This window comes from Sparassis crispa (assembly GCF_003851025.1).
Source record: "Sparassis crispa DNA, contig_000001F, whole genome shotgun sequence".
Classification (NCBI taxonomy): domain Eukaryota; kingdom Fungi; phylum Basidiomycota; class Agaricomycetes; order Polyporales; family Sparassidaceae; genus Sparassis; species Sparassis crispa.
In genome coordinates, this window is record NW_020939748.1 from 1,126,872 (window position 1) to 1,147,756 (window position 20,885).

Genomic DNA, 20,885 nt, shown 5'->3' on the forward strand with positions numbered 1-20,885 from the left:
TAACCTTCGGATTCGCACTGCTCATCGTGACCAAGCAATCTATCTCGGGTTTTGGTGTTGGTTGTCACACTTTTGGCTTACATGTTCGGAATCTGGAAAGAAGTCGTGGAAGGCTCACGACAAGCCATTCCTTCACCCGCTGGAGAGGTTATTGATATCAAGGACGAACGGATGTGGAACGAAGATAGCGCCCGCACGTCATCAACTTCTTTTGTTCCAAGCCGTCGTACTCGCACCATCGGCGAAATGGACTTTGATTTGTCGCGTGTGGATGAATCCAGTCGTCCTAGCAAAAAGCGGAAAACAAACCGATCATCTAGTGGTACTATTTCTCCCAAGATCGCGTCCGGAAACTTTGTATGTCTTCAGTACAAGTTGGAGCCAGGTGGAGTTAGTGAATGATTCAATTCTCACTAGCGAGTGTCGTCTTCAGCTGCCCTTACTGTAAGTGTTCAGTTTGTCATCAAGTGGTTGCTAAGTGTTATTTAGGACGAAGAATCGGAAAGAGTCACTGGTCTTCCCGCGGAACTGGTTGTACTCTACCGACGACACTGTCTTATTGCTGCTGAACCAACACTGTCAACCAAGTTGAGGGAACTTGACACAGAACGGACAATTTCGTCTCGGGTATTTAAATCTGCCTCCCAAGTCTTCTGTGAACTCGGATCCTATGCTGCGGAACTGTTCTGGCGGGATTGGTCCGAGAATAATCAAAATGCTACAGGACCCGCGGCACAAATTTGTACCACCATGAAGAAATGGAATGTTTCCCAGCCGCACTTTGATGTTACGGCATCCGAGTCCGACGTGTCCCCAAAGTTTGTCAAATTTGTCGAGGTACTCAAAGGTTGTGCGCCTTATGGTGAGACTTTTCGCGGTGTAGTCATCGGTGAGTCGTGGTGTAGCATGCATGGAAGGCCACCTAATGCGACCGAGATAAGTGCGAAGAAGGGTCATAGCGCAGGCCATTGTGCGGCTCTTACAAGCTCTGCAAGATCGTTCGGCATTCATTCGGCCTGCAGTCATGACCGGTCGACAATCTAATATCGAGGTCAAGGTGATATGCACACTCAACCCTTGGAGTATTGCTAACACCTGTGTCTCCAGGATGATGTTATCCGTTCATTTCGAAGGGGTACCTGCAATCTTCTGGTGATCACTAGATCAGGAGAAGACCTGGATATCCCTAAGGCATCGATTGTAATATGGTGTGCAATGAAACTCAACTCTAGATCTCGAATGCACTGAGATGTTTTTGCTCCTAGTTTCGACCTTTTCGAGAGTCAGGTGTCGTTTGCATATTCTTGTGCTCTTTCCATTGGACCGGAAAGTCATCTTGTACACATGGTTGAAAAAGACAACAGTAACGACAGACGCATACTGTTAGCAATTGCAACTGTTGACGACAAGATGCGTAGGTGGGTGGAAAAGGTTGCGTCCAGCCCCTGCAGTGCCATTCCTCCGAGAACTCTACATGAGGCATTGGACCCGTATCTCTCAGATAGTGACGATGAAGCTGACGAAGCAGATTGCATTCATGATCCTACCACTGGCGGGGTGCTTCTCCCAAGAGATGCAACTAGTGTCATCTACCGATTCTTGGCAGCTTCAGACGTTCGAATGGACGACGCCTTAGATGGACCACTGTTTGAGTTCCAGGAGCATCAGTCGGGCATTCACACGAACTTCACGTGTAGTGTCCATCTTCCTCGTCGTTTATCTGTGTCTGCAGTATCCGGTTCCGCATGCCGCTCAAAGGCGGAGGCTCGACGTGCAGCGTGCTTCGAAGCATGCAGGCAACTGATTAATGCATCAGTCCTCGATTATCGTTTCTTCCCTCAGCAGCACTGTTGGATGACAACTACGGGGATGGCTGAGCTTGGCGGCAAGAATGTCAGCAATCCTTCACTCACAACTAGCGGTACCCATTCTTATCCAAGGAGGCGTTCTGCGTTTTGGTCGAATACCCTATCGCTTGCCCGGGATTGTTTGTACCCAACAATCGTCTTGCCCGGCAGTCTGCAAGAACAACATTATGCTCCCGTCCTCATCCTCACAAGGTCATCTCTGCCAAACCTGCCCGACTTCTCCGTGTTCACTTCAGGCTTCAAAGCCACAGTCAAGCTTCTTCGCGGTGCTCCTCTCTACGTTGATCATAGTCAACTTCATTTACTGCATGCATATACCTTGCGGCTTTGTCGTGCTGTCTCCAATAAGCCATTCAATCCTCCCATCGAGAGCTTGTTGTATTTCTTCGCGCCCCTAAGTTGCGCATGGGAGAATACTGGAGACACGCAGTACCCATCGGTTGGCGAGTATATTCCATGGGAGTTAGTCAAGCTTGCAGCAAAAAACTTCATGGTCCCTGTAATATCCGACGAACATGCAATAGCAAACATTGACGACCGTGTCGAGGATGCCGTCATACAGGATAGATGGATTGAATTCACCAATCGGTTCTTCGTCTCTCGAGTCAGGCATGATCTGTCGCCCATGAGCAAGGTCGATGACAACCCAGTAATTCTGTTCCATCTCCGCTCCATTCGTTCTGCGCTCACTTATACATTAGCGTGGAGCAGAGTATGCGAACTTTGTCGAATACCTCAAGGCGCATCGCAAAGGGTTTGAGGGTCTCAAAATCCACAAGCAGCCTATTATTGAAGTATCGCCGGTGCCCGTTGTCACGAATTATCTGACCCCAACTGCCAAACCTTTACTCTCTGCCTCGAAGTTGCCTGCCAAATGTGAGTCGTTCCCGGCGAAGTTTCCAACTGATTTTGAAGTGATTTGGTTTAGATCTCATCCCTGAATTATGTGTCAAGTTTACGATACCAGCAAGGCGAGCGTACAGATGATCGTAAGCATGAATAAGACACTGACCTATGCACATAGTACCTTCCGGACGGTGCTCCTTCTACCATCCCTTATACACAAGATAGACAATCAGTTGCTCGTGAAGGAGCTGAATACTAAATTTTTCGAGAACTCAATTTCGGACGAGCATCTCCTTGCCGCACTCTGCGCTCCCTCTGCTTGCGCCGAATATGACTACGAGCGTTTGGAATTGCTAGGTAAACTCTCCACACTTCGGTGGTGCTAACTTGACACGAGTCTTTCCCGGTGAACAGGAGACGCATTTCTCAAATTTATGTCGTCTATCTACTGCTACATGACCATGCCATCGAAGAACGAGGGTGGGCTTCATGCTTCTCGTCAGCAGATCATCAGCAATAAAGCGCTGAAGTCTGGAGCGGTTCGTGTGGGTTTGCCACCCTATATTCAGAGCAAGCCTTTCGCAGTAAAGCTTTGGCAGCCTACGCTGTCTGACTCTGACGGGGGTTCCGCGAAAAGCACGATTGCCGGAAACGAGAAGGGGACATCCGATGAGCTGGCAAATCCCGGAGAATTCAGCCAGGTAAGTAAGCCTAGTCTATGATCATCCCGGACATCTTCAACCAGGGAGCGCAGTTATCAGGAGCTGGTGTTCCCGTGAAACGTGGTAAACGGAAGAAACAACGCGAAGATGTGAACATTCAATGGCTCGGAGACAAGGTGTGTTGGTATGCAGCACATTGCTGTAACAACTGATGCCTCCATTCCCAGACTGTAGCGGATGTCGTTGAGGGAATAATAGGAGCTGCATACTTAACCGCCGGCCAAGAACTCGCTCTGAGAGTGACAACTGCCCTGACAGGTGCTCTCAGGGAGATTTCTCGGTGGTCAGATTTCGCCCAGCAGGTCATAGCACCTTCTCCTGTTGTCATCGCCACTTTTCCAGGAAAGACGCAAGAAGCTGTAGAGGCTATACTAGGGTGCAAGTTCAAGGAGCCGCGTCTACTGGCCCAGGCACTGGTGAGTCCCCTATGATGCTACCACGGTTTTGGCTGACATTCACATAGACCCATCCCTCCATCAACGCACAACATCTTTCCTGTTACGACCGGTTGGAGTTTCTTGGGGATGCGATACTCGATTTCTGTGAGCTCTGAAACCCCTCAATATTGTTCCTTGGGACTGAATTGGAGTCGTTTCAGTTGTTGTTCGCTACATATTCCATCGCAATCCTCAGCTGTCTCCAGGTGGTCTCACATTGCTCAAGGTCAGAAACAGTTTGATTTTGCACTACTGCTGGTGATCAATTCGACCGAAGGCTGCTATGGTGTCCAATCACGCCCTAGCGGCCTTCTGTGTATCCTCTGGATTGTACAGGCATTTCCGGCATGCCTCTCCCGACCTGCAAACCGCAATCAAGGCATGTGTAGATAAACTCGAGACTTACCGTGAAGAAGAGTGCGCACGAGCTGAGAGGGAGCGCAGGGAGGTCGGCCAATACTGGTTAGAGGTTGACCCGCCGAAGGTGAGAGCATTCACTGAGATTTCCTCCAGGGAAAACTAACCGTGCAATGCTGCTCAGGCTCTCTCGGATATCGTGGAGTCCCTCATCGGCGCCCTTTACATCTCAGACGACTTTTCGGAAGGTGGCGTCGAGGTCTTCTTCAACCACGCGTTGAGGCCATTCTATGACCAGTACATCAGACTCCAAAGCCTCTCCCACCACCCGAACAAAACATTATTCGAGCTGCTGCACGGCGCTGGCTGCCATCAACATAGAGTAGTCAAAACGATGGATGGCGGGATCTATCGATACGACGGTGAGCCAGTATTTGCGAGCAGGTCACCATGAGCATGAGCACTCAAGCTAACATTTGTACTCCAGTCATGGTCCACGAGATTATTCTAGCGACTGCCACAAGTTCAGCAACAGCATCTGCGATGCGTTGGGCGTCGTCGTGCGCAATAGACGCACTGGAAGGAGACCCGGAGTTCATGATGAGAACCTGTGACTGCCGCACCGTGCAGACCAGTAAGAAAATGCAGAAAGACGAGAGAAAAGTGCTCGGCTACGAGGAGGATTGATAGTCGTGGAAGTGGTTGCTCAAAGGATTGAGGAAACGGAGAGTATAGACGAAGAGCACGTTCATATTACTGCGAAACGTATTATGGGTTAACGACTACTCCGTGCCATACATAGCCTGCGATCTGCATAAGGTCTGAGGGCGGCAAGTGGTAGTGGTCTATGGTGTCTGATGGTCTAGGTAGCTCTATTGATGAGGATAATGGGGGCGGTGGGTCCTGGTGGGCCTAGTTACGTCGCGCCAGAGGACTTCCTACTGTGAAGACAAGGGCCAGGCTCAGTCATGTGCGATGCTCAATATAAAGCATATTGGCAATCTCAACGTACATCTGGTACCACGCAGCAACGAAGGGGATGCTGAACCCACCGATGAGGTAGACCGCCAGTTTCGTGGCGAAGGCGCCTCTGTTGTTGTACTCGAACGGAAAATGCTACGTGCACTTCAGACTCTGTGGTGCCCGTGCTATACTTATTCAGGTGCGTACCTTGTACTCGCTGTGCACGGAACGGGAAGGCGCGACGAGGCGCGAGCGGGCGACTTGGCGGAGGGGTGCGCTGGAGCGAGCGAGGAGCGACATGTTGAGGAGGACGGGGGTGCAGTGCGTGGGAAGAGCAGTGGCAGTTTTGAGCTCTTCGTGTCCGAGCACCTCCGAGTGCGCTGTCGGAGAGGTCGGGCCCTCTATCCACAATGTCCATGCTGCTCTGTCAGCTTCGCCGGTCAAACGCTGTCCCCAAATTTGCTTTGGATCTCTGACGGGGTGTGAGTCAAATCTCAGTACATGTAACGCGAAAATTGCAGATGATATGTTTTGTCCTAGGTGAACGAGAATGATTGCTATGTCTAGTCACGGACTAGGGAACGACTAGCGACGATGTATGTCAGGAGGTACAGTGAATACATGCGGTTATACACAATGAATGGTCAGTAAGGCAGTTCGACGTGGAAATTTGACTAATTTCGTAAGCTATAGACAGTCATGATCACGACTTGACCGCAAAACGCGAGTTTGAGCGAAGTCGTCCGCCAATTCTACGGTATATGAAACTTTGGACAGCGTGAGCATCAGTCATCCTATTGGACGGGAAGAAATTTGCTCACGGAAGAGGAGCCATGATAGTGCACAGGCCCGCCAGAAGCGCCGTGGCACCGACAGTGCCGAGCTTATGATACATCGCGGTGGCAAATAGGGGGAATACGGCAGCGAACGTAGACCGCAGGAAGCTGTTCGCCGCCATGGCGGACGCCGCGATGGGACGATAAGCAACGACGAGGTATGTGAACGTCGACGTGAAGATGAAGTACACCCCGGCGCCAAAAGGAACGGACGCGATGATTGGTGCAATCCAGAAGACGTGCTTGTATGTTGTGAATGCAAGCCAAAAGAGACCTGATCACGCGTGTTAGCAGGGCGAAAATATTTTAGAATCTCTCGTTACCTATCGGTGCTAAGATCCCACCCCATTGGCCCATGACCAAGCGGGTCTCCGGTGGAGGAGGCCCGTTGTACTTGATCGTCTGATTCCGATGGAAACTAAAAGCAGAACGTGAGTGCGGCCGGATTTCGTCACGGGCAGGCTAATTACCGATTCCACAATGGTTGCGTCGCGAGAGCTGCAAACATTCCTACCCCAATCCCAAGGAACGACAGTCCTGTCTCTTGGTAGTTGAAGCCGTGTAAGTCCTCGAAGATTATGGGGAAAGCCTGGAAGGCAAGATACAGTATTCCGAGAATAAGTGCGTTCCTGCAGAACGTACGTTAAATAAACGGACTCGACAGTACAGCCTAAGACCTACCATGTATCCAGAGCAAGTGCCATTCTATCAAACAATATGAGCTCTGGCGGATGGTGGTTAATACATGCGTGGCTCATTCAAAAACATCGACTATGTACGGAAGGGTGTGTAGCAACTGAACAAGATTGCGTTGAAGATGCTCTGTTCCCGCCGATCGAGAGGTGCATAATATTTGTCATTGCCCGTCTCCTTGCGCATACTAGAGTCGGGTATGAGAATCGTGCACAATTGCTGGGACAGTACCATCTTACCGTCGAGCTTTGGACTTCAAGAGTAGCGGCTCATATGTTTCGGGAATAAGCTAATGCACGTCAGTAAAACCGCTGAATGAGAGCAGGAACAGCACATACCAGCAGTAGTAATATGATCTCTACGAACTGCCACATGAGTAGCACCCTGTATGTCCACCTCCAATAAACATTCTGGAAAATATTGTAAATCGAGTGCATCTGACAGGAATTGTGAAGCCTACTTGGTTGATGAAGCTGGTGGACAGTCAATAACACGTCGCCCATGAAAGGATGTCTGCTCACCCTCCAATTAGGGGCCCGATCACGGGACCAATGAACGGAGACATAGTATAGACCGCCATGGGACTACAGCGATCCTCAGAATATGAGCCATGCATAACGGAGACACTTACGATGCGACTTTCGCATTGACGAAGAGATCAGTCACACTACCTCCTGCGACGCTCAAAAAAGCTGAGCCGCAGAAACCGGTGATAAATCGAAATACCAGGAAGACCTCTGTTCAAGGTAAAACATCTCATTATCATCGAGAGAGCCATTGCTACCACCTACCGATATTTGGAGCGAAAGCGATAGGCCACGTGAAAGCAAAAAATAGCAGGTAGGATATTCGATAAATAATGTTCCGTCCATACACTTCGGATAGAGGACCGACTAGCAGGGGACCTACGCCTGCATTAAACGTTAGTGCGACGAAGAAAATCATGGGGCCGACAATGAACAAACCAAGTCCCATCACAAACAGACTGATACTCAAGATCGTAACTTCGTGGACCGTATGCAGGTCTTCTGCAAGCCCTGCTTCCGTGAAGGCAGCCTGGTGGAGTGAACGTGAGCAAGGCACCATTAACGCCAAAAAATGGCGCACCACTGACGACGCAAAGGTAGCACACAGTGCAGCGGAGCTAATGACTAGCACGATGACCCATTTCCGGGCGGTTGAACGATTCTTGGGATCCTCCTCATCATCCAGGCTGACCAAGTACTCATCTTCTGAAGACGGAGGGGTCTTCATGTCCTCCACAGTACACTGGCCCGATGGCTGTCCATTCTCCACACTGCATGGTGTCTTCTCTGTGTTCACTATCGCGGTGGATGTTTCGGACTTGTCTTGCAGGGTGCGAGAGAGTGAATACTGTGCATCGAGAACGGAGGTGGATGTCCCAGAGGCTTGAGTGGACATATCACGCAGGAAGGGAATGATATGACAGTCCCTGAGAAAGACGCAAGAGAGTTCTATTTCTATGATGGCATTGCCAGGAAGTGGACGGCATGGTTGTTCCCCTTCTTTGAGTAAGCAGCGGGCTGACTGTGGGTCAAATTCCAGCGGCCGGCCGGGTGATCCGCCCGATATATCTCCTTCCGACTTGACAAGCGAGGTTCCCATACATGGAAGGTGAGTATGTTGGACTCCCCCTCTGGTTTATCTCTGCTCAAAATATTCAAGCATCACTTTCATCCTTGTTACACGAGTTATGAACAGCATAAATTCAATGGCACAACTCGCGTTCGTCTCAGCGTGCGACTCCTCTGGAAGATGCACGTGACACCCACGGCGGCCGGAATGACCACGTTATTTGGGAGAAGTTTAGAGAATGTGACGATGCCGCGTGGTCGCGCAAGGTAGGGCAGCAAATAAGTAGACCGGAGAAGTATGAAGACCTAAGCAATGGAAGTCGACCTGGAACTACGCAGGGATCTCTGTGGGAGGTACGACTTGGTTAGGCGCCTCCTCCAGTACGAGATTCCGTAGTCTCTCCCGCTGTTTGAGCTCCTTGCGAGCCTTCCTCACTCTCTTGCGCAGTAACCTCGCCTCCGCTCCACGATTCTTTGACCTGCGCAGTAACTCCGCCTTATGCTCCTCAGCCAGCTTCACCCGCCATTTCCAGGTCCCCTCGGCACGTGCCTCTCGTCTCGTGCGGCCTTTGAGGTCCTTCAATTCTGCCTTGGTGTACTCCTTCAACAAAGCGCGTTTGTGTTCCTGGAGCGCTTTCCATCGGGCCTGTTTCTTTGCACGCGAGTGGGGGTTTGACAGCTCCTTGACTAGATGGACCTCCACTGGCTGAGAGGGATCGTAGGCATACTTCTCGGGCTTCATCAGCAACCGGATGTATGCGTGTTCAGATGGACGGGATGGGATGACGATCTTGACACCCCCATATGCCGGTAGTTTTGGAGGCATGTAAGTAACCTCAGTAACAGCATCCTGCGTCGTGTCGTACGGAGTAGCTATCGCAGCATATGAATTAGTGCAAGCGAAACGCGCATGTGGTGCAATCGGGCGCACGGTCAGGAATTCTCGGTTTTTCAGCTTTTGGCCATGGAATCAGCGTCCGCTCCTTCTCACCCGGAATCAAATCAGGTAATCTTGGGATAGTAGCCACGGCATAGCGATTCCACTGCCATCGGCCGACATTTTGAGCCCAAAACGGCTTTGAGGTACCCAACCGCGCTGCGAACACACTGCGGGGGGGATTAACGACGTGGTATCTTCCAAGTGACAACACATACGGCAGAAGTCGCGGCTGGAAAGAATCCTCGGTCGGAGGAAACTCGTATCTTCCAAGAAGTAACTGGCACCTTGAATAAGGGACAGACTTAGAGGTATTAAAGCCCCCCTTGAGCGGGCTTGGGTTCGACTAGTATAATGACAGACAGGATATGTAGCGCTTCGCAGACATGAGTGTTAGCACATACCTCGCGCTGCACCTCTCTCTTTAGGTAAACCCGATTATTGAACTTATTTACCTTGTCCACCTCATGAATGGTGCCCTCTGGGTCTCCGCGCAACCTAACCTGATCACCAGGGACAATATTCCACCACTTGATTCTGTCCTTCACTTTGACCGCGGTATTCTTGGGCTCAGATCGGCTCTGACGGATCGTCCAGTGACGTGGTATAGGATCCAAGTGCAGAAAGTTCCGCGTCCATCCCACGGATGTGATGGCAGCACGAAACTGTGCATTGGTCACAGGCATGGCGGCGAATGCTGCAGCGTGAATATGCGGTGGACGCGGTGTCGCGAGTATGCGAATTTTTGCTTATGTAATTCGCCATATTTGGCATTCGCAAGGTGTGCGAGTCGCCTTCGGCTCTGCAGCCGTCTCCCATCGTTTTTGCCGATCCGTCCGTCGTCCAAAGCGCGAGAAGGGATACACGCAGCCAACACACCTTCGCTGCCCGCAATCAACCTCAGCGAAATAGCAATCTTGCACGGTCAAGTCGCGAGTTGGAGCTCCCTGTCACGCGCGTTTGTCATTGTTGCCGTACGCGTCCATTCCGAGTCTTCTCAACGCGACAGCGCACGTCCGCCACTTGCTATCGACGCACTTCGACCACACGAACTGTCCTACGAGCTTTCTTCACGACAATAGTGTCATCCACGACACAGTACTGCAGGCCGTATGCCGGACCACCAAATCTTCAAGGTGACTTCCGTTTTACCTGCCTCAGGCGCCAGTGAAGCCCAGCTGATCCTCCGGACTCGTTATCTGTAGGCCACTTATAGTGGTATCCCAGTCTACGAGATGTGGGTCAAATTGACGCGACTTGACGCGCTTTCTTCTTATATCTGCCCGCAGGATGTGCAAGGGGGTGGCAGTGATGCGACGCCGTTCGGATTCGTGGTTAAATGCGACGCAGATTCTCAAGGTTGCGGGATTCGACAAACCTCAACGCACGCGCATCCTCGAACGCGAGGTGCAGAAAGGGGAACACGAGAAGGTGCAGGGCGGGTATGGAAAGTACCAAGGTAAGTCTCCTTTGACGTTCCCAGAGCTCTACATTGCGTTGGAGCTTGACACGCGCGCGAAACAGGTACCTGGATCCCTCTTGAGCGAGGACTCGCGCTTTCCAGGCTGTATGGATGTGAGCAGCTTCTCCGACCCATCATCGATTTCCAACCCGAGGCGAAGAGTCCTCCTCTGGCGCCTAAGCACCTGGTAGCCGTCCAGAGTGGCAAACCGGGTTCGCGTCGAGCGGTGACAGAGGTATCTGCTGCAAGTGCTACGATGAACACGCGGTCGTCCCGCCGACATCAGACAGATGCAGGCGACGGCTCAGATATTGACACGCTATCGGTGCGAGGCTCGGAAGATGGTTCGATGACCCCCTCCCCTTCTGAAGCTTCCTCCAGTTCGCGCACGCCTTCGCCGATTCGCAGTACCCCGGAGCCGTCGGTAATCGGGTCGAACGGTATTAACGAACAGTATCACTCACCTCCCCAGCCTAGCCGGAAACGCAAACAACGACCATCGGCTATCGAGCAAGAAGAATCTGACCACGAGACTGCTGCAGAAAATGGCCTCCACGAAGGCATCAGCTATGGTGAACAGATCCTTGAATATTTCATATCTGACACAAACCAAATTCCGAACATATTACTCAATCCCCCTCCCGATTTCGATCCCAACACCGCAATCGACGAAGATGGCCACACAGCATTACATTGGGCAAGTGCTATGGGGCGCATTCGCGTCGTGAAGCTGTTACTCACGGCTGGCGCGGAGGTTTATAAGGTTAATAAGGCAGGCCAAACAGCACTCATGCGGAGCGTGATGTTCGCGAATAACTACGACGTACGGAAGTTTCCCGAACTCTACGAACTACTGCATCTCTCCACTCTCAACATCGACAACACCAACCGCACCGTATTCCATCACATCGTGGATCTCGCCATGATAAAGGTGAAAACGCACGCCGCACGATATTACATGGAGACCATCCTCACTCGTTTGGCGGAATACCCTGATGAGCTTAAGGATATCATCAATTTCCAAGACGAAGATGGGGAGACCGCTCTGACGATGGCCGCCAAGTGTAGGAGCAAAAGGCTAGTCAAACTTCTCCTTGATCACGGAGCGGATCCCAAAATCGCGAATCGCGACGGCAAGTCAGCAGAGGACTACATCCTGGAAGATGAACGCTACCGGTCCTCACCCGTAATACCTTCTCGCTCGCTATCGATGTCATTCCGGAATGCCCAGACCGCATATCCACCGCCCGATGCCCCTTCATACTACTCGTTTGCCCCTGCTAACGGCGACCGACCACCATTACACTATTCGGCGACGGGGCAGAAGGCTGCCACGCGCTGCATCAACGATGTCGCGATGATGCTTGACAGCCTAGCAGGCTCCTTTGACCAAGAGCTAAAGGACAAGGAGCGGGACATGAACCAGGCGAACGCCCTTCTGACGAATATCCAGGCGGAGATCCTCGAGAGCCAGCGTGCAGTCACCCAGTTGAAGGCGCAAGCTAAGAGCCTTCCACAGGCGAAACAAAGGCTGCAGACATTGGAAGAGGAGCTCCAGGTGAAGATGGGAAAGCGGTATCGTCTTGGATGGGAGAAGTGGATAAAGGATGAGGAAGAACGGGAAAAGGCCATCCGCGACGCGGCGAACGGAAAACTATTCGCCCCTTCCTCAGCAGAAGACATCTCGGATCTGCTCGCCTTGCATGCGGGCATACCTTCGAACCCAGAAATGATACACGCGGAGTGCGAGACGCTCAGAGGGGAGCTTGCTGCGCATAAGAAGAGGAGGAAAGACATGTTTGACGGAATCGTCAAATTCCAGGCAGAAGCGGGTACGAGCGGCAGAATGGCTGATTATCGTCGTTTAATTGGAGCAGGATGTGGTGGGGTTCCTCCTGGAGAGGTGGACAACGTGCTGGGTATGCTGCTCGAGGTATGTCACTCTTCGTTTTGGCGGCCATTTGCTAACCAGTCGCTTCAGACGTTGGAATCTGAGGATCCCGGCGCTTCGTCTGTAGTGTGGAGTGGAAATGCACGACCAGCAGGTAGCGTTGGGTAATGCTGCAGGACTCTTGTCTCTTTCTATCTGCTTTGACACGTATTTGATACATGGTCATTTATTCAGGTGTTCCTTGTACAGTATAATAGTGTAGTATTGCCTCGTCTGCATGTAACAATACACAGGGAGCAAGTCAAATCGCGATGCTCTGAGCGACTCGAGGGATGACTAGAGAAGGATGGCCGAGCTTGGTAAGTGAAACGATCACGCGAAGGCGCGTGCAGGAGGGACGGTAGCCGCGTGTTGGTCTCGTGACTACGCGCCAGTGGCCGCCATAAACCTGCAATTCGCCCATTTGGATTCAGCCTCCCCTCTCTTACTATCCCTCTGTTGCTACCTCCAGATGGCTCCTTCGTGCGAGCCGCTCTGTCATTTTGGTGGCAGGTGCGTTTCTTCGCTTTGTGTTTCGCCCCAGCATAACTTAGACGCCCGCGTTGAAATCCAACCATATTTCAGATTATATTTTACGTCGTTTCCCCATCCTTCTCCACGATCGGACATCCTCAATCGCTTGGCTGACGACCCGGAACACGTTCCTTTAGTACGCGGTGCGGCGAGGGGATCATCTGTGCCAACACCAGATGACGATGCGAAGTACTACTACTTCACAATTGACGACCGGCTTCTCTACTTGTCTTTCTTTCAAGACTGGGGACCTCTGAATCTTGCCATGGTGTATAAGGCCTGTATATTGATTCATGAGTTGCTTCAGGTGCGTCATAGTCATTACTTTATTTGTATGATATTGAAGCCTCTTGATGTCTAGGATCAAGCCCTCTCGTCTTATCGCCTTGTACTATACGCATCCAACGACCCACAAAAGAAGGCCAATGCAGCACTTCTTATGGCACTTTACGTGGTACGTATGCTACGTGATTTTGATCTCACTCACGCATTTAGATCATGGGTACTCTCAGATGATTGTCCAACAGCGACCTCCATGGGAAGCGTTCCACCCCATCGCAGAGATGGAGTTCATGCCCTTCCGAGATGCTGGCCGCGGACGATCAGATTTCAATCTCAGTATACAGGACTGCCTCTGGGGCCTGTACAAAGCGATGCAGAATGGCCTATGTGACATGAACGAATTTGATGTCGAAGATTACGAATATTACGAGAAGGTGGAGAATGGCGACTGGAATTGGCTCACACCAAACTTCATCGCATTCGCGTCGCCGGTAGATCCACTATGGATCAAGAAAGAGAAGGAGAAGAAAGAGACACAAGTTGGTCCTGGGTGTCCATCTTCTACAGGCCCGAATAGTCACGCTTTACAGCGCAAACTGCCAGCCCCATTCCTTAATTGTCTGGACTACTTCGAGAGGCGCAACGTTAGGCTCGTCATTCGTCTGAACCACGCACTCTACGATCGGCAGGTGTTTCTAGATCGTGGGATCAATCACACGGAGCTGTACTTCGATGACGGAACTAACCCCACGGACGAGATTGTGAGGAAGTTCATCGACTTGGTGGACGAAATCGTCGAAGCAGGAGATGCCGTGGCCATACATGTAAGTACATCAAGCTTTGAGAGTATTCCCACCCGTAACCAGCTCTCAATCATATTCTGTGCTTAATCTCAGTGTAAAGCCGGCCTTGGTCGCACAGGGACATTGGTCGGTGCGTATCTGGTATGGAAATACGGCTTCACGGCAAACGAAGCCATCGCTTTCATGCGGATAGTCCGTCCGGGGAGCGTGGTTGGTCCTCAACAACAATACATGTACCTCAAGCAACTGGAATGGTGTAAATGGGCTGCTGTGGACGAGATGAAGAAACAGCAGTCCATGGCAGTCCTCGCAGCCACTGCAATTATCGCTCCGGCCACTCCACCAATGGAAGCGGAGGACGCAATGGATACCGGTGGAGACGTAACGAATGCTACAGCAACTGTTATCGTCACTCCTTCCACACCATTACCAGTTCCTCCCGTGACCCCGAGCCGCCACATCGCTGCTGCTACCGCACATGCGCGAGCGATCTCCCCTCCAGGTCAGCCACGCAAGACGCCTGCGGCCAAGCGTGTTGCTTCGGATTCCGAAGTTGAGGATACGGACGATGTTCTGCCCACGCTTGGTACCGCACCTGCTCGACGTGCGAAGACGAAGGCCTCGGCAAGCCGCAGCCAGACTTCTCGCCTTGCTGTGTCCGAGCAGCGCCCAACTAGGGTTACACGCTCGACTGCCGGCGCAGCGGTGCGGCGGGCTGGCACCGCACTTGGGACGGTGAAACCGAACAAGACGACTGGGCAGTCGCCAAACAAGGTCCCAAGACTCGGCAATGGCGTGAGTGCGAGGGGGATGGTTCCTTCCGAAGCATCGTCCACCACCGCGAATGCAACGACATCCCGCCGCTTGAGAAATCCACCATCGCCCACCCCATCTCGGCTTCCGACGCTTATACCCAGAAGAGGCCATCATAATTCTACGGCGTCGGTGCAGGAAACCCCTGTTGCCGTTGGTGCTGCAGTCAAGTCTGCAGCACCGGGTGCTTGGATGACCACGAATGCTGCCGCAGTGGTTGTGCCGGGTTCGAAGTCGGAGCGGCCGAATTTGAGGAATGTACGGCGCAGACGGAGTAGTTTCAGCGCTGCGGACATTGTCGCATGACACGATGCGAAAGGCTGGTCCTGATTTTCCACTTGTTTATATTCGATCTTCTTGACTGTGATCCTTCCTTTAATCTCGCTGCATCGTAACTATCTACTGCTGTCTTGTTTTGGCGCATCCGATCACTGCTATCATCGGTTTATCGTGCACCCTCTCCTTGCAACCTTTTCCTCTGACGGGACTCTGGCATCAGTTTCTGGAAGCTTGCCCGCTCGAATGCATCTCTCTTTGCGATCGCGTACATAGTGATACATGCAACTTATGACTACGTTATGCCCTTCGCTATTCATACGTTCCCTCATGGCAAGAGCGAGATCTCTTAAGCATTGGACGAGTACTTGTGTACGCACTCGAAGAACCACTTCAGGTCATCAGGATCTACGCCAGGTGTGATACCGTGTCCCAGGTTGGCTATCCAGGCCTTTGTGCCTTTCCCACCCTTAAAACTCGCACACATTCGCTTGACCTCTCTTTCGATAGACTCTCGGCCACCATACAGCACGTTCGGGTCAAGATTGCCCTGCACAGCGACCTTGTCTCCCACGAGCCGCCGCGCCTCCGAAGGCTCGATGCACCAGTCGAGGCCGATGACGTCGTAGCCTCCTTCGTGTGCGAGCGAGGCAAGCTCCGAGTTTGCGCCTTTCGGAAATACCGTCATGGGTACGAGGGGAATCTTCTCTGCTGCAAGCTTCCTGCGAACACCTAACGATATGCGCTGAAGGGAGGGGAGAGAAAACTCTTGGAAGTGGTGCGGCGCGAGCTCGCCAGCCCAGGAGTCAAATATTTGGAGCAGCTAGGAATAAATGTGAGATGAGAGCTGAGATAAAAATGCACGTTGCTCGCCTGTGCTCCGGCCTTGACCTGTCCCACTAGGAAGTCTACGCAGACATCCGCTATGCGCAGAAGAAGCGCCTTAGATTCCTCTGGGTACCTGAAGAGCCACGACTTGCACTTCGTGAACGTCTTGCTGCTGCCTCCTTCCACCATGTACGAGAACAGCGTCCAGGGCGCACCACAGAAGCCGATCAAGGGTACCTCTCCGTCGAGGGCCTTCCTCGTTATGGTGATCGCGTCGAAGACATATCCGAGCTCTTTATTCACGTCGACGTCAGCGCGGAGCTTGGAAAGGTCCTCAGGTGTGTTCAGCGGATCGGGAAAGTGTGGACCGGGGTTCATCTCCACCTCCATGCCTAATGCTTGCGGGACGACGAGAATATCGCTAAAGATAATGGCAGCATCTATTAGGCCTGAGTAGCGGCGGATCGGTTGGAGAGTGAGCTCCATAGCCAACTCGGGTGTGCGGCATATCTCGAAGAAACTGTGATGCGCGCGGACCTTATGGAACTCTGTGAGGAAATTTTCAGCAATATGGATGATATTCCGACGGGAATTCGTACCAGGAAGGTATCTCCCCGCCTGTCTCATGACCCATACCGGGGCGCGCTCTGTTTCTTCGCCTATAAACGAAGAAGTTGTTTCATGCCAGAGACATTGTTGTCGCACAGAGCGTACCTCTTGCAGCTCGCAGCAGGAGGTCGTTCTTCATCGGAGGAAACGTTAGATCGGCGGCCATGGTGTTTCTACCAAATACGATTCAAGCAATATTCGGCGAAAATGAGTCGCGAAACCGACCTCAGTTCAGATTACAGGTATACTTCAACGTTTAGCAAGCCAATCGACGAGTCGATACAACTTGAACGTCAAGTCCGGTGAGAGGGAGGCCTAGGAAGCAGAATTCGAAGCAGCCTCATGGTGTTGGGCGATGATCTTGGAGAAATTCACATGGAACATCTCCTAGATTAGATTGGCGCTCACATGGCTTGTGTAATGGTGGCGGCTCTACTTTTGAGCAACTTTCAGTTAGCTAGTCCTTTCCTCTCAACTTTGTATCCTTCACTGTACATGAATTGTCGACTGTATCTATTTCGGAATGGCTATCATTAATCCCACACAACTTGTTGACGAGTGCGTTGTTCAAGCCTGTCCAAGTCGATTATTTCTGACCCCAGCTCCACCAGATTCAAGAAGTCTGGTGAATTCGACCGGCTCCGACGAGAGTTGTTGTCTCAGTTTCGTAATGGCGTGGGTCTTACATCTAGCGTGCCTCACTCGTTGGTAGTTTTCAACGCTAGACCTTCTAGGAAGGGATCGCGTCTTTCATGGCACGAGTAGAGGATATCACCAGGCAGAAGCTAGCATCAGACCAGAAGCTTCAGTACATGCCTGATGCGGCAGCATCCAGGGAGCTCATGCAAGAGTTGGACAGGTATGTTCCATGTGTCATCATAGCCGGAAATTACTCAGTGGTGTAGGTACCCCATAGTGGAACGTGCAGTGGCAGACGTGGCCATGCTCTCCGACCCTGTATTTGCAACCGGAATACGTGACTCTGTGAAGAAGATTCTATCTGAAGATAGGAAAGTCACTTCCGAGATCGCCCCGCAGACAGGTCAGTACTCGTTGAGTCGTTTTACCCTGGCAGGGTCCCCCGTCCTGTGAGATTGACGAGGAGGTTGCAAACATCACAGATGCCAATGCACCCGACGTTTTTCGGAAGGTGGGGTGCCAAACTTCGAACCAGTCACCACCTATACCGGCCGTTGAGGGAGAGAGCCGGCGTGAGGGCATGGATGCCGTTCGTGCAGTTGGAGGTACTGCTGAACATGCACCACCTGCTCATGAGCAGGAAGAAATGGACGCGAATGCAGCCCTTCCTCCATGACTCTTTCTTATGTCCATGAAAATTGTAGCTCCGTTGTATCGACCAGTTTCGTATCGGATATTACCATAAAGTGCGTGCTATTTCCCTTAGGACGCAATTTGTCTAACGTACAGTATGTACGATGCAGCTATCGTGTATCTTATTATGTATGGTCAGGTCGTATTCCCGGGTGTATGACGAGCAGTACCTACATGTAGGACGTGGCCATCCTCTGTCTTCAACATGACCTGCGAGCCTACCAGTCAACGTGGACAATCTCCTGCATTGATTACTTCAAATCTGTTCGTGGAAATGACAAGTTGGATTAGTCCACCGCACCACACTTATCCACCCATACTCAAGGGTTCCAACGCTCCCGGGACAGCGGCTCAGCGCGAACAAGTCATACTATGCCCTACCGTCCCATCGGCACCCCCCTACAAGTCGGCACCCCAGCATACCTCCCCCGTTTCCGGTCCCCTTGCTTACCTTCTTCATATATGTTTGTACTGGTATATCTCAAACAATTGTGAACTTGAACGACGGCGGACGGTCTAGTATTGACCGAGTTCTGTTTTCGGCAAAAAATCAAGTTTTATCACCCTGTGTCTAGTCTCCCAAAGGCAGTGTAGCTACTCTGCTTCAACCTTCGTACCTCAGGATATCCGTATCTGACGTCTGCTTTCCTTAATGGGGGTCTTTCTAAGAGGTCGGTCACTGCCGATCGGCATATCACGTGCAATGACAAACGAAAAAACGCGTCCCTCCTACAGACGCGTCGCACTGCGTCTCACGGAATGGAAAACATGCTTAGTTGTGGTATGTGTGTGCCATACATTCTGGTTTGCCTCAGAAAAATTTTGACCAGCTATATTTATTGGGAATACTGTGATACTGTACATAGAAATAAGAATCAATCAGTGGGGTACATTCATCCTCATGCACTACTGCAAGGGTAAAGCCATATGATTGACAGGGCATGTATGCCAAGGTGGATGAACCTTATAATCTTGTGTAGGTTGCATTGTAATTAATGTTACGGCAGTCAAACGAGAAGAACTGCGGTGTCGAAGCTGATGAATATCATCTGCTGACCTCCCACTCCTCGGCAGCAGCATTCAAGTTATACTCACCAAACTTCAGAACATGGTCAGATTATGCTGCCGCAATGTCTGTTTCCCGCAGTACAAAGATGAATGCATGAGTCGACGAGCCAGCAGGTGCATTAATGAAGTTCCAAGGGTGAGCGGCCGCTGAGCGCTGAGCGGGCCCACTGGCAGAGGTCGTAAGCGCCCGTCGGCAATGGAACGGGTTGTAACCGCAGGCTTATTGATTTGAACTGCCGGTGTATCGAATCCTTAGTAAATTTCAGGCTCCGTCTAAATTGTCCGACCTCCGCGTCAGAAAGCAGACTACCTGTGTCACGATGTTATCACGCTGACGTGCGAAATGGGTGACTGATGGGTGACATAACGCGTTACTGCCGACTTGGGGGGGTTGCCGATGGGACGGTAGGGCATAGTAGACTCGTAAACGTCGGCCGTGATACTTACATAAGCTATCAGTACGCAATAGATGTCTGCAGAATATCACTCAGTAACGGTACTGAACAGCGCTCATCAACGAGTTAGAGTTGCCCAAAATATTGGCAAGGGTGTTTTTCTGTTGCCACCGGGATCTTCCAGGACCCCGGCATATGCTGCACTATGATCCGGATGCGGATTACGGTACAAATGGACTGAATTTGGCTCACCCGATCCTTTGTGCGGGTATTTGAACCCAAAATGTGTGGGTTGGCGGCCAAGATGCGTGCGCCGACAGCGGACATAAGGGCCAAAATTCAGGAATTTTGGATCGGAATTGCAGCAATTGTCGGGGTCCTGCTCTTCCGCGCGACCTCTCAAGTTAGGTGCGGTCACGGTGTGCGTTCTGCGCATTCGCCAAACATCTCGACATAACGATGGCGGTCAGAGCTCTGTGCTTCCCTGACAGTTAAGTCATGCTCACCAGCTCTGTTGGTAGACACGGTGCTCAGCTGCTTTGCGTGCAATCTCCCGGACACGCTGCGTCCCTCGGTGCGTCTGGCGACCCTCCTACTTGGAGACTCGGGACTGACGCGAAACAGGTCAAATGTATTCGCGAGCACGTCAAGATATTTCGCCACGGCGGAAAAAATACCCGCCTCTTCCTCCACCCCACCACCACCACCGACTTCGTCTGACCCAAAGCTCACGAAAATTGTCGATGACATTTCGGGTTTGACGCTCCTGCAGGCAGCGGATCTTGTGACGTTGCTCAAGGTGCGCTATTCATTGTTGTGTTTCGTTGTGCAAATGCTAACTTTACCCCACGTAAGACGCGCCTGAACATCCAAGAGATTGCTATGCCCGCAGCCGCGGCCGCAGCGCCAGCAGCTGCTGCTCCCGAGGAGGCAGAGGAGGAGAAGCCGAAAGAGAAGACCGTGTTCAACGTCAAACTCGAGTCCTTCGACACGACTGCGAAGCCGAAAATTATTCGGGAAGTGAAAGCACTTGTCCCGAATTTGACGCTCATCGAGGTGAGGAAGTTGTGACTTGGTCTCGTGCATCAGTTCACGCCTTTGTATACAGGCGAAGAAGTTCGTGGAGTCACTGCCGAAGATCCTGAAGGAGAACCTGTCGAAGGAGGACGCAGAGAAGCTCCAAAAGACATTCCAGGACCTCGGGGCTGTTGCCGTGCTAGAGTAGTTGCGTTACATTGCTTTATATCCCACTAATCATCAGAGTGGCACAAATTTTCATTGTCCTTCGCGAACATACAA

General features: G+C 51.6%; 8 protein-coding genes across 8 annotated transcripts; 5 read left to right on the forward strand and 3 right to left on the reverse strand.

Annotated features, from left to right (window-relative positions):
- Window positions 1-81: 81 nt before the first annotated feature.
- On the forward strand, window positions 82-4,917 carry SCP_0203370 (hypothetical protein; the record flags this gene model as incomplete). Its single annotated transcript, XM_027754252.1, has 17 exons — window positions 82-357; window positions 418-444; window positions 490-889; window positions 942-1,057; window positions 1,108-1,208; window positions 1,266-2,517; window positions 2,570-2,744; window positions 2,797-2,839; window positions 2,893-3,071; window positions 3,129-3,415; window positions 3,469-3,552; window positions 3,604-3,852; window positions 3,900-3,978; window positions 4,035-4,099; window positions 4,151-4,357; window positions 4,415-4,652; window positions 4,718-4,917. 17 exons carry the CDS (start codon window positions 82-84, stop codon window positions 4,915-4,917), a joined length of 3,978 nt encoding a protein of 1,325 aa, XP_027610053.1.
- Window positions 4,918-5,146: 229 nt separating this feature from the next.
- On the reverse strand, window positions 5,147-8,144 carry SCP_0203380 (Efflux pump atB; the record flags this gene model as incomplete). Its single annotated transcript, XM_027754253.1, has 16 exons — window positions 5,147-5,171; window positions 5,243-5,346; window positions 5,401-5,665; window positions 6,015-6,303; window positions 6,353-6,447; window positions 6,500-6,658; window positions 6,711-6,753; window positions 6,809-6,909; window positions 6,962-7,011; window positions 7,061-7,132; window positions 7,183-7,195; window positions 7,244-7,306; window positions 7,354-7,459; window positions 7,514-7,633; window positions 7,688-7,778; window positions 7,830-8,144. The coding sequence occupies 16 exons, from the start codon at window positions 8,142-8,144 to the stop codon at window positions 5,147-5,149; spliced, it is 1,911 nt and encodes a 636-aa protein (XP_027610054.1).
- A 504-nt stretch (window positions 8,145-8,648) lies between these two features.
- Window positions 8,649-9,940, reverse strand: SCP_0203390 (predicted protein; the record flags this gene model as incomplete). Its single annotated transcript, XM_027754254.1, has 4 exons — window positions 8,649-9,190; window positions 9,249-9,424; window positions 9,473-9,600; window positions 9,659-9,940. 4 exons carry the CDS (start codon window positions 9,938-9,940, stop codon window positions 8,649-8,651), a joined length of 1,128 nt encoding a protein of 375 aa, XP_027610055.1.
- Window positions 9,941-10,366: 426 nt separating this feature from the next.
- Window positions 10,367-12,775, forward strand: SCP_0203400 (Cell division cycle-related protein res1/sct1; the record flags this gene model as incomplete). Its single annotated transcript, XM_027754255.1, has 5 exons — window positions 10,367-10,390; window positions 10,460-10,491; window positions 10,544-10,713; window positions 10,779-12,649; window positions 12,698-12,775. 5 exons carry the CDS (start codon window positions 10,367-10,369, stop codon window positions 12,773-12,775), a joined length of 2,175 nt encoding a protein of 724 aa, XP_027610056.1.
- A 343-nt stretch (window positions 12,776-13,118) lies between these two features.
- On the forward strand, window positions 13,119-15,384 carry SCP_0203410 (Tyrosine-protein phosphatase CDC14 homolog; the record flags this gene model as incomplete). Its single annotated transcript, XM_027754256.1, has 5 exons — window positions 13,119-13,159; window positions 13,232-13,487; window positions 13,542-13,634; window positions 13,693-14,286; window positions 14,359-15,384. 5 exons carry the CDS (start codon window positions 13,119-13,121, stop codon window positions 15,382-15,384), a joined length of 2,010 nt encoding a protein of 669 aa, XP_027610057.1.
- Window positions 15,385-15,703: 319 nt separating this feature from the next.
- Window positions 15,704-16,957, reverse strand: SCP_0203420 (Uroporphyrinogen decarboxylase; the record flags this gene model as incomplete). The annotated part of the gene is made up of 4 exons (XM_027754257.1): window positions 15,704-16,177; window positions 16,228-16,730; window positions 16,782-16,841; window positions 16,897-16,957. 4 exons carry the CDS (start codon window positions 16,955-16,957, stop codon window positions 15,704-15,706), a joined length of 1,098 nt encoding a protein of 365 aa, XP_027610058.1.
- A 357-nt stretch (window positions 16,958-17,314) lies between these two features.
- Window positions 17,315-18,106, forward strand: SCP_0203430 (hypothetical protein; the record flags this gene model as incomplete). The annotated part of the gene is made up of 5 exons (XM_027754258.1): window positions 17,315-17,349; window positions 17,403-17,466; window positions 17,526-17,650; window positions 17,697-17,833; window positions 17,913-18,106. 5 exons carry the CDS (start codon window positions 17,315-17,317, stop codon window positions 18,104-18,106), a joined length of 555 nt encoding a protein of 184 aa, XP_027610059.1.
- Window positions 18,107-20,045: 1,939 nt separating this feature from the next.
- On the forward strand, window positions 20,046-20,811 carry SCP_0203440 (54S ribosomal protein L12, mitochondrial; the record flags this gene model as incomplete). The annotated part of the gene is made up of 5 exons (XM_027754259.1): window positions 20,046-20,051; window positions 20,108-20,160; window positions 20,211-20,385; window positions 20,442-20,642; window positions 20,695-20,811. The coding sequence occupies 5 exons, from the start codon at window positions 20,046-20,048 to the stop codon at window positions 20,809-20,811; spliced, it is 552 nt and encodes a 183-aa protein (XP_027610060.1).
- Between the last annotated feature and the right edge of the window lie 74 nt (window positions 20,812-20,885).